At 33.1% G+C, this 16,277-nt stretch overlaps 1 protein-coding gene across 1 annotated transcript; it reads left to right on the top strand.

Annotated features, from left to right (window-relative positions):
- Positions 1–301: 301 nt before the first annotated feature.
- On the top strand, positions 302–15,254 carry LOC143262072 (uncharacterized). The gene is made up of 3 exons (XM_076528032.1): positions 302–397; positions 1,505–2,197; positions 15,191–15,254. The coding sequence occupies exons 1-3, from the start codon at positions 390–392 to the stop codon at positions 15,252–15,254; spliced, it is 765 nt and encodes a 254-aa protein (XP_076384147.1). The 5' UTR covers positions 302–389.
- Positions 15,255–16,277: the final 1,023 nt, after the last annotated feature.

Here is a 16,277-nt window from a genome sequence, read left to right as displayed (position 1 = left end):
CTCATTTCCACTAGCTCGGCCTAATCCGCCGCTGTTCTTTTTCTTTTAATTTAACCGATCGAACCGATCCTTGTAAAATCCGTATGACACGACCGGTCATCGCAGGTACATGTGCTTACCTGATAGCCGGCCGCGGTGGCTAATGGTTTTCCACGGGAGACGTTTTCATACCTGGCGCATTTTTTTTCGGGTAGTATCCTTTTGTCATTGTTCGTCTTTGCTGATTAGGACGTTCTGTCCTTTAGCAAGGACAGTATAAATACCCTGCCGATGTCAACGGAAACACTCATTCTGTGATCAGTGCAGCAGTGATCAGTGCGAAGACCTCGGCGAATTTTCTCAGTTAATTTTCCCAGTGAAGTATAGTGAGAATTTCTTAGTGAACTAAAATGGAATGGTACGTACATTTTTGCTATATTCTTCCGCGAACATTCTTCAGTCACTTGTTTTGACTAATGTTTTCCGTGTGTCGGGTATAAGAAAGACAATTTATTTTTACGAATTTAAATATTTATAAATAAAATATATTTTTCATCGAGACACGAATCAACCTCTATTTTGGCCGGATACGGAGAATTCTCCCTAATTGACGCTCGGATAGTGCACGAAGATGGACAAGTCGGGAAGAGGAGATACGATTATTAAAATTTGTAAATTGAAATCTTGAAAATTAGAAAATTTAAATACTTGATAATTTAAAAAATGTACATTTATATATATAGAAATTGGAGAACTTAAAAATCGTGAATTTGTAAATCAAAGAATTTAGAAATTAAAATGATAAGATTTAGAAAATTTGGGAAGCAGATGATTTAAAAATTTGTAAATTTAAGAGTCGGAAATCTTAAAAAGCGTAAATGCAGAAATCAAACAATTCAGAAATTGAAACGGTAAGAACTAGAACATTTAGAAACCAGTTGATAACAATTAAAATTTCAGAAAACTGAAAAATCGTGAATTTATAAATCAAAGAATTTAGAAATTGAAATCTTAAAAATTTGATCATATAGAAATCAGCTGACTTCGAAATTGTAAATTTATAAATCAGAGAATTTAAAAACCGTCAATTTGATTTGAATTGGAATTGGAATCTTAAAAATCAGAAACTACAGAAACCAGATAATTTCGAAATTATGAATTTAGAAGTATGCGCATTGAAACATCGTGCCATTCGAAACGGATGGATCGAGAAATTGCTAGTTTTTCGGAACGGAAAAATGTGTTTAATCCTGGCGTATAGATATTTCCAATCTATTCGCTTATAAAAACGAGTCGTCTACAAAGTTGTCGATTCACCGATAACTATAAAAACGAGCCGCGAGGCTCGAGTAATCGTGTCTCCTCTTCCCAGATTGTCCATTTCTGTGCGTAATCCGAGCGTCAGTTAGGAAGACATTACTGTATCTCCAAACGTTTCTGGAAACTTGATTCGATTAAAGCTTCCGTCGTTTAATATACCGTTTAATATTACGTGCATACTAATTAATTGTTTCTTTTCGTTCAGTTCCAGAACTAATACTGAATCCTGCATTGAGTGGGGCTCCATAGAAGGTGGAGAAATCGAGTTCGAGTCTCTGACGGAGGATACTTTGGAGGGAGCATTACAAGTAATAAGGAAAAGCTTTTTCCCCAACGAGAGCATCTGCAAAGCCGTAAATCTGATATCGGCGCCTTGTAGCGTCAGAGCGCTCGAGGAGCTCTGTGTGGAAATTGCTAAAGACGGTGTCAGCATTGTTGCAGTCGACGTCAAGACTGGGGAAGTTGTTGGTGTTGTTCTCAATAAAATTAAGATATTGAGAGATCATCCGATGCCGAGAGATCCTGTAACTAACCCGCGACGTCCGTGTGGGCGCCCACCGTTTCGTCGACATCGCCCGGTCCTCTGGCGACCTTGCCAAAAGAGTTGGCTTGAAAGATTCAAGGATAATTGCGTACATCACCGGGCCAGGGGCTACGTAGATTTTCTGATTGCTATACACAGCAAGATAAATTTATTCAAATATTATAATATTGATTGTATTATGGAGTTGATGTTCCTGGCTACGCTGCCGGAGATGCAGCAGCGAAAAATTGGCGAGGGCTTAGTGTCCGTGTCCGTGGAGGTTGCCAATGCGCTGAATAATGGACAGCAAGTGAAAGTACCGATATCTGACACTGGAATTAATAGCGTGATCCATAATTTTCTGAGCATACCGAAGTTAGTGACTGCAATCATGACTTCCAATTACGCGCAGATCATCGCGAGGAGGTGCCGCTTAAAGGTCTTGGAAAGGATTAATTACAGGGGCTTTCGTTATAGTGACGTATCGTTCCGCAAGAGAATAGGGAAGGAGCATCGTGACTTCACTGTTGTAGCCAAGAAAATAAAGAACTAATCGACGGTTCAGAAGATATCGCAATGTCAAGAAAATTATATTTTATTTAGTATTTGCTTGTATTTAACAGGATTTCTATAATTTCGACCGAAATTGTCAATTATTATCTTCGAAATTATCATCTTTGAAATTATTAATTCTGAAATTATCATTTTCGAAATTGTTATCTTCAAAATTGTTATCTTCGACATTGATATCTTCGAAATCATTATCTTCGAAATTACTATCTTCGAAATTATTACCTTCGAAATTATCCCAGAAATTATTCTAGAAATTATTATTTTTGAAATTGTTATCCTAGAAATTACTATCTTTGTAATTGTTATTCTAGAAAGTGTTGTCTCCGAAATTGTTGTCTTTGGAAATATAATTCTCGAAATTATTATCTTTGAAATTATTATCCTTGAAATTATTGTCATTAAAATTATCATCGAAATGATTGAAATAACACCAATTGGCTAAAATATATTCGCTATGCAATCTCGTCGATGTAACACTTATCAATGAAAAGTGTAGAAACAAAACAATGAAATTTATACTTTTCTGCCAGGTTTCTCGTCGTTTCAGCCACTTCATGAAGGAACGGAGATCAGGCACTCGCGATCGGGCACTAATACTAAATAATCCAAACGGCGCGAAAGCGAAGATTTCACCCTTTGAAATGTATCTAAGAACACCATTCTACAGTTTTTTTTGTTAACAAAGTTACGGTATTTTGAATTTCAGAATTTCATTCGGAAGAGAATCCAAGGTGCTATACGATGGCAAACAAAAATCATAGATCAATACTTTCGGGCTCATTCGAAAGGGGAGACTTCGTTCGTTAAAATAATTGTGATTGCGTTTGCCAAACAATTTTTTGAACCACTCAGATCTATGCGAATATGAGAAATCGACAGGACGGAACCATTTTTATTTACAGTGCAGGGTATTAACGAAATAAAATTTATAAAACAGGAGAATTAAGATGCTACGAAACTGGGAAATTGGACTTCTAAAATGAGTAGAAAAACACCACCCTACGATATTTTTTAACGAAGTTATGGTATTCTGAATTTCGAAAAATGTTCGCCTAGAATTCCACGACCTCAGAAATCACATTAATCTTCTATACTTTTTTTCAAAACTGCTATAAATTTGCAACAAAGTATCGCAGATCAACGTTCTTGGATTCGTTGGAAAGGGAATACTTCGTTCCACAGAATCACGGTGATTTCATACGCCGGAGAAACGTTTCGAACTTATCAGAAGCACGCGAATTTGAAAAATGACCAACAAAGTTTCATTTTCGCTTATCGCTCGAGTTCCATCGAACCATTTTTCGTTTCGTGCGATTTATGGTGTAGTGCCGGCCGTGCGTAGAGCCAAAAATATTCGCGCTGAGTCGGAAATGTGATTATCATGTTCGCGCGACCTTTACGAAGGCGGCTGGCCACCCCCGGCCGCCGAAATTCAATTGGTCCAGCAAGTTTCGGTTGATCCAGCGAATCAGAATTTGGTGAAATATCGTTGGCGCACTTGTAACAATGACACGGAGTCACTACAGCTTCAGATGATCGCGATTAGGGCAAATTTCGCAGGAGTTAAACGATTACGCTGATTCTGGCTCGTGAGCACGCGTCGCGACGGATAATTTACGATTTTTCGATGATTTTTATGTCGAAATTATGAATGTCGGACAATTTTATTTCATAATTTTAATTGCTCCTGAACAAAAAATTTTCATCCCCTTTTTATTTTCTGCACGGTGAAACTGCCCCTTTAACAACGACATCCTGATGTTATCCCATTTTCTTGTATATTTTGCAAATTTATCAGGTATTAAAATAATGCGTATAATAAAATTTGAACTTTTTATCCCCTTTACCTATTTTTTTTTAGAGCGGAACAGCCCCTTTTTAATTGCGATATGTAGATGTTACCCTATTTTTGTATATGTTATCAAAATTCTCATGACATTAAAAAGCTGTTTATAACATAAATTAAATTTTTCATGCCTTCCTTACTTTCTTCAGGGTGAAACTACCGCCTTAATAACGATGTCTAGATATTACCTATCTCCATGTTTATTTCTAAAATTTTACCGTATATTAATAAAATATTTGCAGTGAAAATTAAATGTTTCATCCCTTTTTATTTTTCGTAGTACGAAACTACCCCCTGAATGAATGTGGTATCTTGTAGATGTTTCCCTCTCTGCATAATTATTTCTACAATTTTATTGGATATTAAGAAATTACTTCCAGCGAAAATTAGATTTTGCACCCCTTTTTATTTTCTTTGAGATAGAACTTCCATATTTTTAAAATTGCACCAGATATTAAAAAAATTTAAGATAAAAACTTAAAGATATTAAAAAATTGAATTTCTTTCCTTCGTTTATATTTTTAAGGGTAAAACTATCCCCTCCTTGCTCGAATGATATATATTCGATATGTACTAAATATTCAAAAATATGTTACAATAAAAATTGAATATGTTGTCATTTAAAACAATGCAGTCATATAATGTAACAAATATAAATTTTCTGTCTCGTGTAGAATTTATTAACGACAGAGTATGCTAATCAACATGACAATGAAAGAAATCGTATTTCAAGGGGTTAATTACGTCGGAGAATCTGTAAAATTTTTTCTCCGAGGAATTTATAAATAGCCCGAGGCTATACGAATATTAAAAACTTTATAATGAAGGGATCGGAATAGTTGAATTTTGTGGAAGGGTAATTATTCCTCAGACGAAGTTTGGTTGTTGACAGGAACAGCGATTCTTCGAACGAAATTTAAAATAAAAATTGAAATATCATAAGAATTTTATATTGTTCAACATTGTTGATAATCATATTTTATCAATTTATAATGGTAAATAATATAAATTATAACAATAGTAAGTTCTAGCCAGACCACATAGCTTATGTTAATTTTATAGCAATTACAATTTGAACGACACCAGTTAATGTTAGATTAATACGAATTTTAATTTCAGCAATGCGAATGCGAAAATTTACAGCAATTTGAATTTCGATGATATTAAATGATATGTTATTAAGGAATTTCAATAAAAGCAAAATGTCGAAGAATTTTCAGAGTTGTTGTATACTGTTGATAATCAAATTTCATCAATTTATATTGTCAATTGATTGTACAAAAAATTAAAATATACACGCGAATATTTACGCTAATTTCACGCACTATATTCTCGACATATGTAAATAACAATCTCAATCGCCTCTCACTTCTCAATCATCAGCCGATCATTGAATACATTGATTTTCACTTCTCTCGCATCATTCGATTCCGCAGTTATATCAATTATACAATTTTAATTAAAATAATCCCGAAAATATTATATAACTAATTAAAAATTGTTTCAATTATTGTTTTCATTCGTGATACACTAAATACGTAGCTTTCTCGTTATTAAATAAATGAATTTCCTTGTATATCAATTATGGAATTTATATACATCCATATTTCGGTTTCGTGAAATACTAAATAGAATTGATTCTCATATTATACAATAATTGAATTTTCGAACGTGATAATTATGGCATGGAACTCTTGGGAATTATAGCTGTGTTTGATTATTGAAGCACATTAGCGAGCCGAGAGATGACCAAGCAATATTAATTATGATTTCGAAAGTTTTCTTTTCGAAAGAAAATTACTGCTATATTTTTAGACACAATTTTTTTAACTTTATATTTATGTATATATGTACAAGAAAACTTTAATTCTGAAGATTTCTACTTAATTACCAATGAAATAATTATCAATTATGAATGATTTGAAAATTAAATAAACATGGAGACAATCTTTAACAAAAATGTACGTGTACATATCCATTTATTACTAATGATTTTATTCTCCACGATCTTCATGAAACTTCTTTGAAAATAGGTTTTAATAATTATTTCATATAAGTTCGTAACTAAAATAAATATTATAATTAAAATAAATATATTTATTTATGGAAAATGTTTTCTGTTCTTGATTTTCACGTAACTTCAACCAATGTAATATTTAATTATCATTACACATAAATTCAATTTAAATGAATGTTGAAATAATCGTAAGAATAATACGCGGTTGTATTTGTTTATAGAAGGTGATTTTCTCTCGTTAATTTTCATCGAACTGCAGAGGAAATAATAATAATAATAATAATTATTATGAACAAATTTCATTAAAATAGTTCCCAATTATTAAAAGGAGAATACGTTCGATAATGAATTTCTCCTGACGAATTGCACAGAGATTATTACAACAACAAATGTATATTTTATATAGACATGTAAAATCAGTGGCCTAATCGAAGCTTATCAAACATTCACGAAACCAGTACGAAATAATCCTTGCGCTGATAGCTGGCTCATTATCAATCCATCAAATCCATAATCCCCTATGCAACAAATACGACGTGAACTCGAAAGTCGATCATTCTCTTTCTCGTCGATCAATACCGTTGAGAGTTTCGCAAAATTTTCCGCGAAAATCTCGCATCAAACATAATTCCGCTATTCGAGTTTAGTTAAATGTGAATTCGAGCCGAATGATTTCGCACGATCCATCAAATGATAAATGTCGTCGACTGTAGAAATACTATACATTAAAAAATCACAGCAGAAGCTCAATGATTGTAAGAATCGTTGTAATACATGGCAGAATTCCGATACATGCAAAATACAATTAAGAAGAAAATGATAGAAATATTAGAAACTTGACGAAATACAATAATCAAATATAAAGATAGTAAAATGTAGAAACTATATAAATTCAGTAATCAAATGTAGATATATTCAAATATGGATACTATTTATTATATATTACTATATATATTATATTTATTATATTATTATATTATAATATAGATTATTAATATACAACAAATATAAAATTTACTGAATTTTTGAATTCATGTAGCTTCTACATTTTAGTATTTTTATATTTGGCTATATGTATAAACAATATAAATAGAGTATACGTAATAAATAAAGAAATATTAAAAATATAAAAACTGCACGAATGTAATAATCAAATATAGAAATACTAAAGCCATAGAAACCACTAAAATGCAACTGGCGAATATAGAAACACTAAAATATAGAAACTACGTAAATGGAATAGTCAAATACACAAGAACTAAAAATTTAAAAATTATGAAAGATGCAAAATAGGGGAAAACTATAAAAAAAGACCGGTGTAAGTTGTGATTACGAAAAATATAGAGTCTACAGAAAATGCAATAGTCAAATATACAAGTACTAGAAATTTAAAAATTGTAAGATATGTAAACTGGGGGAAAACTATAAAAAATACCCGCTGTAAATCGTGGTAGTACTAATATAAATAACAAATAAAATTAATAACTAATTACCAATGATCAAATATAGAAATACCAAAAATTTTAGAAAGTGTAGAAGATATAAAATAGGCGGGGAATATAACAAACAATATTATAAATGATAAAATTTTCGTTATCATCATTTTACACTTTTAAACATTACACGAAGCAAAATTGTGTAACTTAACAAAAAAAAATTATTGTGTGTGTATTATACTATTTTCTATATTTAATATACATATAATTGGGTTGATGGTTTTAATCAATCATCTTCTCCTAATAGCATGTAATTACAGTCGCATTACAATATTCATCATACTCCAATCACAATCACAAATGGCGAGTTCTAATTACATTACAGCCAATATCGTATAATATTATATGTACATAGTCACCTTGTCACCGTCCACTCACCACAAACCACATCCAGTCTCTCACGAAATCAATATTAGCTTATAAGAAATTTATATTTCGACAACAGGAAACAATAATATCTCTCATCATATTAGTTTATGTCAATTTAACAGCAATTTGAATTTTAACGACACTAATTAATGTTAGGATAATATGAATTTTAAGTTCGAGAATATAATATTTTAATATATATAATAACATATATAATAATAATTTAATAATATTTTTTGTAGAGAACTTCAACTCTCATGATATTAAATAATATTTTTTGTTCAGGTATTAAAGCTCCAATAATATTGAACGGAATTATAATAACATCGATACGAATTTTATATTAAATTTATGGGATATATGATGCTCAATGTTATATTTTCATATGATATTGTTTAAAATTGTCTCATATTGTTCTTTTTAACAATGTTTGTTATATGACGTACAATGATTATTTATTGATATCACATTTATGAGGAATTTAGATATCAATAATTACTATCGCATAAATAACGATAACTAGATTGTTGCATCATTAAAATATTTGAATAATACAACGAGGAACTCAAATTTCCATGATTTTAAATAATGTTTAATTTATTAGGAATTCCAGGATCAATAACATTATACACAATGTAATCGTACTAAACCATTCTTATTAGGTTAATGCATAATTTAATACGGTAATAATGTATTAAATGCTGCAGCAATAAAAAAATATAAAAAATGTAAATTTGATAATATTATTAATTATATATATTTTATATATAAATATATATATATATAATTAATAAAATATTATTAAATTAACATTTTTTATATTTTATAATATATAATTATAATTATGTATATATATATATATATATATAATTATACTATATAATATACAATATAATAATTTAGTATAATATACAGTATAATATATATATGGTATATAAATATATATATATATTATACTGTATATTATACTAAATTATTATATCGTGTATTATATAGTATAATTAAATACATTTATACTGTATATCATACTAAAAACTGTACATTATATATAATATAATGTAATACATTAAATACTATTTCTAGTATTTTACATAATTGCCAAAAGCTGAGTAATTAAATTATGTTACGTTCGCTATCAGCATAGTTATATTTATTGTATTTATTGCATTAAATACATTGTATCATCTTACGCGACATGATGAAAATGCCGCCAAAGTGAAGGCATCAATTCTCTAAATATCATGCTATGTGCTATAATTTTAAATAATTATATTCAGAACATTAATATGACGTTCTTTATGCTGCGGGCGAACGTGTTAAGCAATGATCCAAACGCCACGGGTTGAAATGACCTCGACGGTCCATAAACCAAAAATAATATTCTTCGTAATTGATCGCATTTTTTAATTCGAATCTTAACCGTTAGAAGCGATACGCAATTTCAATGCGTTCCTTTTAACGCTGCCAAAAACCTGTTCCCAGTCACGTCCCACCAAAATTGATATTCCCCGCCGTCGCCACAAATTTCCAATAAACTCGCCGCACCAACAGCGCCGCCGAAACCGAAGAAGGAAAACTCGATCGACACTCGCGTGTTTCCCGGTAACGAATCGTCGCTTTCGCCACTCCAACCACGAGTGCAAACACTACGTGGCTGCATCACCGACACCTTTAGGTGCTGGATCGGGGTGGGGTGGGGGGTCGTCGTTGGTGTTCGCTAAAGGTTGCCTCTGTGTTGTAAATAAACGGCGCGACCCGATCGTACTGAAGATAGAAGCCAATCATCCAGCAGGATTTCTGGTTTCCTTTAGTTCCGTCCCCCTCCACCGCTTTCTTCCGTACCTTATGGAGCATAGCAGTACTATCCCCCCCCCCAAAAAAAAAATTTGCCGGAAAACGATATTCGGAGTACGTATAGACTAACGGTCGTAAGACGTTGCCCGCGACCATCGAAACCGTCTTCCGACGGTTAATCCGATACATGGAGTTGCGAAATTTCAGCGACACGGTTGTTTTTATGTTTCTGGTCTCCTGACTTCTGCGAACGGCGGATTACGATCGCCGGATATCCATCTCGGTGGACGTAGAATAAAGCAGACCCGATTTTCTGAAGCTTCGCAGATTATGGTATTCGGAAATAAAAGAATTTCGTAGCTTGCTTTCAAGAGCCTTTTAGAGTGTAACGTACGGAGAATCTTCCCACGAATTTTTTATATTCCCTCCTGAAGGCATACGCCAGGCTGGCGCCAGCCAGCCGGGGATTCATTTGTATATCGCGAGTCGAGTACCTCCGAGAGAGTACGACGACGAACATTTCTGGAGTCGGACCACATAGGATCATCCCCACTACCATTTTTCCACAGAAAAACTGACTATATAAAGGGCCCAAACGCGACCGGGAATTGGGCTAGTTTCGAGTCATTCGTCGACGCGGAAACATTAGTAACATCGAGTTTCAATTCTTCTTCCGCGAAAACTTACTTACAGTTGTAAAACCCAACGCGTAATAATTTAGTTTTTACCAGTTTTCTTTGGTTTCAAGTTTAATCATTTCCACCTCCTGTTTCAAACCAGTAGTTGGTATAACCCACCAAGATATATCTTAACCGCTCGAGGTATATCTTTATTTCTTTTCTAACCCTAATATCAATTTCTCCAAACACCTTATCCTAATTTTAAAGGTAGCTACCCGTGTCGAAATAAACATCGGCTGGTCTACGCACCTCATCCAAAAATTCCAATTACATGCAACCTCCGGCCACCCAAACTGCCTGGCCCTCGGCTCGTAACAAGAGCATGATAAGACGAGTAGTATTGTGGTCATTTAATCCTGAGATAGTAGCGTCTGAAAGCAGAGGAACTTAAATATTTTTGATAAATTATTTTCGTTTAATTTTAAATAGAATCGTACGTGTTTTGATGAAGGGCGAAGAAACGAATCCAACAAGTATAATGATTGAATACTTTCGATTGTTTAACCTCGATATGTTTGCGTTTGAAAGTTGATTACTTAATGTTTCGGACACGATATTGTTACAAGAATTATATCTCTTTTTTAATGTTTATGATAATATTGTTACGGCGACTTGTCCAAATCAAGTGGCTGTAATGTGAAACAGCCCTGTTGTGAACACCTCCTTAAAGAATAATAGAAGAGAGGGGTTGCCACGGAGGTGTGTTATCAACGGACAATCGAAGAGTCGGGATCGGACCGTCGAGCGGTCCAAAGATCTCAAACATAATTGAATTGAGTTGTATTATAGTTTATGTACTTTATTGTAAATAAAATGCCGCGACGCGAAAGAAATGCAGTAATTCGCAACAATATTATTGAATCAATTGTTTTCTCATATAATAAAGCACTCCTTAAAGTAAGTAGAAACATAAATTTTGTTTATTTATTGCACATGTCCTTTTGTATAATAAGCGATAAACAAGATAGTGACGAAATTTAACGTCACAAAAATAATCGGACAGTCCGTAGGTATAGGTGAACTAGTTTTTATCGATGGTATTATGGATAAAATGAAATATTTGGACATTTTTTAAAGAAAATTTAATTACAAGTGTTATAAATATGGGTGTACGTACAGTTTTAAGTTTTATTAGGACAGTGATCCTAAACACAAGGTCAGAATTGTACAGGAATATTTGTTAAACAATTGTCCAAAAGTACTGCATCCTTCTCCTCAATCGCCTGATTTAAATCCAATTAAAAATTTATGGGATCAACTGGACCACAAAATTCGTACAATACTTACAAAGACAACAACAAAGATAAAACAACGTTTGTTAGACGAATGGAAACGAATTTCGTCGGATTATTTAAATAAAGTCATCTGTAACATGCCCAAGCGATTACATGAAGTAATAAAACAAAAGGGTCAACCGACAAAATATTAATATTATGATAACGTGATTAAAAAGATTTTCATTTTATATAAAATTAATGTAATTCATTCACTGTCCGAATATTTTTGTGACGTTAAATTTCCTCACAATCTTGTTCATCGCTTATTATACAAAAGAACATGTGCAATAAATAAACAAAATTTATGTTTCTACTTACTTTGTATGAGAAAACAATTGATTCAATAATACTATCATAAACAATAAAAAGGAGCAATTGTTCTTGTATCAATATCGTGTCCGAATATTAATGCGAGTCACTGTATATATTCATTATACTCGTTGCATTTGTCTTTCGATGCTCTACAAGAATATCGGTAACAATATACAGAGTGTTGTATAAAAGTGTGCTGGAAACAGGAGTAGTCCTCAGGAGTAGTATCTTTTTTTCAGATACAAATATCAAGCGGATTACGAAAAAAAACCGAAAAAATGGACGTCGGATCTGTTGTACATACGAAAACCACACAATGGAGCGATAGAAAAAGACATATCCCTAGTTAACAATACATATGTAACAATAATTTAAACAATATTTATAATTGATTATGTTTTTCTTATTACATTGTCTATAATCATATTGTTCATAACTGATAATATTCTTTATTACTACTTTAGACAATATATTTGTACTACGTGACCTATAATATTATTTAAAAAAAATTGGTTAAGTAAACATTTTTATCACAATTAAATACAAAAATTACTTAACACGAAGATCGTCGTATGAAATTTTATATTCCAATCATATAATTGTAGTCAAAAATCGTAGGCAAATATTGTAGCTAAAATAGAAAAATATTGACATCCACAAAAAATAAGTACTTGGTCAATGAAAATATATAAAGTAAAATGTACAACTAAAATGTTTAGAATAAAATGTTCAAACAAACTGTTCGATAAACATGCTTAAAATAAAATGTTCAACTAAAATGTGTAAAATAAAGTATTCACAACCAATATGTTTAAAATGAAGTTCGAAACAATGCTTGTGTACGTCGATAGCGTCTGGTGTCGCATTTCGTATCGACAGCGCATTCAAATTCAGGAAATCTCGAAAACATGAAAACACCGATTTTCATAAAAGTCGCACGAAGTTGTGGATTGTGGCCAACTCTTTGAGCGAAAAGTGCGACGTGTGGCGTCGGGTGTCATCTGTCGAAGGAACGTGCAAACGTCGGAATACAAAAATTCTCCCCTCCACACTCTCGCCGATCCCATCGCACACTCTAACCGCCATTTCTGGCGCGGCTCCTATCGGGTCCCTTATTTCGTCGACGAAAAAATGGGGAGGTGGGTGAACTGGAAGAATGCAGTCTCAAGCCTCCGCGACCTAACCCAGTGAAATGAATTGGAGGATCGTGCCCCGACCGTGAAAATCGACGCCAGAAAAATATTTTCCTGGCCTTCGTGCTCCGGGCAACGAACGATGCCGATCTTTTGCGTAAGCCGCTTCCAGATATCTCGCAGAGTCGCTGAGATCGCTCGGTCCCCGAAAAATTCCGTTGGAAAAGTCGTTCGCCCATCGATAGCAAAGATTTCTCGCAGACGGAAGTGGTCACGATTTTTTTTCTTGCGGATTTTAGGGTCGAAGGTTTAGGTTAGGTGGACGGGTTTTTATGGAGCTTGGTGGATGGCGTATGAAATGGAGGGTTCGGGGTGTAGTGAAAAAAAAAGATTGCAAATTGAATTGATATTTTATATTGCTAGTAATAATAAAATTTTTTATTTCATTAAAAAATCATTCAAATAATTCAACAAATTATTTATTTATTATTGCAAATGATAAAAAAATATTTATTATGCAAATAAAATGTTATTTTTCATTTGGGTTTTAGAGAGGGACGAAAAGATTTAGAATACTATTTGCGCTGATATACATATGTATACTTAGTGAATAAATTTAGGATAATGTAAATTAAAGGGTTGGAACTTGAGTTCCAATATATCAATTACTAAAGAATTGAATTTGTATTACAAAGTTTCAATTATTTAAATCTCAAAATTTTAATTTTTTAAATTTTAATTTAAATATTAAGTTACACTTCTGCTTATGTCTACATGCTCCTATGTATTCAATAAATAGATTTTGGCTAGATTTTCTTTCTAATGTAAATTAAGGGTTGTTGACCAAGGTGATAATTACTGAAGGGGTGAATTCGGAGTGCATAGTTAATATTTAAAATAATTTCGAAATATTGATGAGTATTGATTTATTTTTGTCAATAGATTTAAGCTAGAACTCCATTTCCTTATAAATTTAAAGGTCCAGGGTTAATGACTGACGTGTATTAGTTACTGCTGAAGTAAATTTGGGGTGTAAGGTGAGTATTTTAAATTACTGTGAAATATTCACGAATGCTGATTTCAGTCAATAAAGGTCCGGCTTCCCTTTTCGATGTGAATGGAATGGTCGAGGGTTAATGACCGATTGATCGTGGGCAAAGTGAACATTTACAATCATTCCGGAATATTTCTGCATGCCGACGTATTTTTATAAAATCGACTTAGACCAGGTTTGCTAATACATTTCTATTAAATACGTTAAATAAATTTAAGTTAGCTTTCCTTTATTTTCTGAATCAGGGCGCCGAGGCTTGATGATAAAGATATCAACTATTGAAAGGGTGATTTTGAGGTGCAAAATTGACAGTTAAGATTATTCTAAGACACTCCCTGCGCTCTGATAATATTTTCTTGTCTACACGTATTCTGTAAGCAAGGGTTCGAGGTTCCCCTCTTGTACACAAGTTACCCAAAGGGGTGAGTTTGGGGTGCAAAGTTGGCAGTTTGTATTATTTTGGAAAGTTTGTTGATACTAATATTATTTATGTCATGTAAATTTCGGCTGGGTTCTCCTCTTTTTAATGTAAATCAGCTGGTTGCGGGGCGGTGTTGTACATCTAATTTACAGTAGGGACGAATTTTGGGGTGGAAAATTCACATAATTTTCGGAAGCTCGCAGATACTTACATATCTTTATTATGTAAGTTCATGTTGTACTTCCCTTTTAATATAAATCGGGGGATTGAGGGTTGAAGCTTCAAATGTTGATTGCCGAAAGGGTGAATTAGGGGTAGAAAGACTACGGTCTAAACTATTCCAAGATATTTCTTCGTTCTTAGAAAAATTAATTGACTAAATGTGTCGTAAATTAGCTTCCCAATATGCGTGCAAGGATTGAGTGCGGTATGTTTAAGGCATCAGTTACTAGAAGGGTGAATTTAGGGTGCGAGGGTTTACGTAGTTTCCGAGGAGGTCGTAGACTCTATTTTTATGCGGGTACGTTTATGTGGTAGCCAGTAATTTTCATGACGTTGTAATGACCAGAACTATAATTCTAGGCAATCATAGGTCTGTTGAAGCTGGTGATACTTCTGATTCTAACCGCATTCCTGTTCTCTCTCGCTGCCGTAACACGGTTGATGGAGCTGACTGTCATCGTAATGTATCCGGTGCCCATTTTCGTGCTCAGACTATTTTCGAGAGTAGTCGTGAGTACATGTATAAAGGCAAATCTTACTTTCTGAAACATTCGCTCTTCCCATAAATCATCTTAATATTATGCTAATTTCTTAACATAACATTGGCTATTAACTTTTTAGTTTATCTAACAAGTAACTTACGTGGTCAGCATTAGTAAAATTAAGAAATTATTAATCACTGTCTCGAAACCATTTTTATGCAAAATAATCGAATATTCTTGGTAGTTGATTGTGACAATTTTTCAGCATTTTGCTAGTGGTTTTTCGGTTGATTTAGTAACTTCTGCGGTCGTCGTTAAAAAATTTAATATAAATTATATTATTCATAATCACTAAACCATTTTTATGCAAACTTCTGGTCAAAATATTTTAAAAGTTGATGGACAATTTTGTCGTGCCTCGCTAGTGACTTTTCAGTTTACCTAGTAACTTCTGTGATCGACGTTAATAAAGTAAATAATAAAATGAATTGCACACTACGAACGTGGTCCAAAAGTATCAATAACGTCGGGGTAATTATACATACTCGATCAGCAACAAGCGGTCCGAAAGCGTTCGTTGCTCGCTTTTTATTTAAACATTCGCGCTGGTGTCGACCCCGTGTATTTTCTCGCGGCATAAGCGCCCAGGAAAATGGAAAACTGTCATCGTGACTGAGGGAAGTCTGGTGAAATATTAGGTTATTACGCGATTTGGTAATCCCATATCGTCCCAGAATCCGTCGCGCGAGTAATTCGGTGAAATTAGATCAGCCATTATG

The sequence above is a fragment of the Megalopta genalis genome, unplaced genomic scaffold (genome assembly GCF_051020955.1).
Source record: "Megalopta genalis isolate 19385.01 unplaced genomic scaffold, iyMegGena1_principal scaffold0085, whole genome shotgun sequence".
Classification (NCBI taxonomy): domain Eukaryota; kingdom Metazoa; phylum Arthropoda; class Insecta; order Hymenoptera; family Halictidae; genus Megalopta; species Megalopta genalis.
The sequence above is the reverse complement of the archived record's forward strand: the minus strand, read 5'-3'. Positions and strand labels throughout refer to the sequence as shown.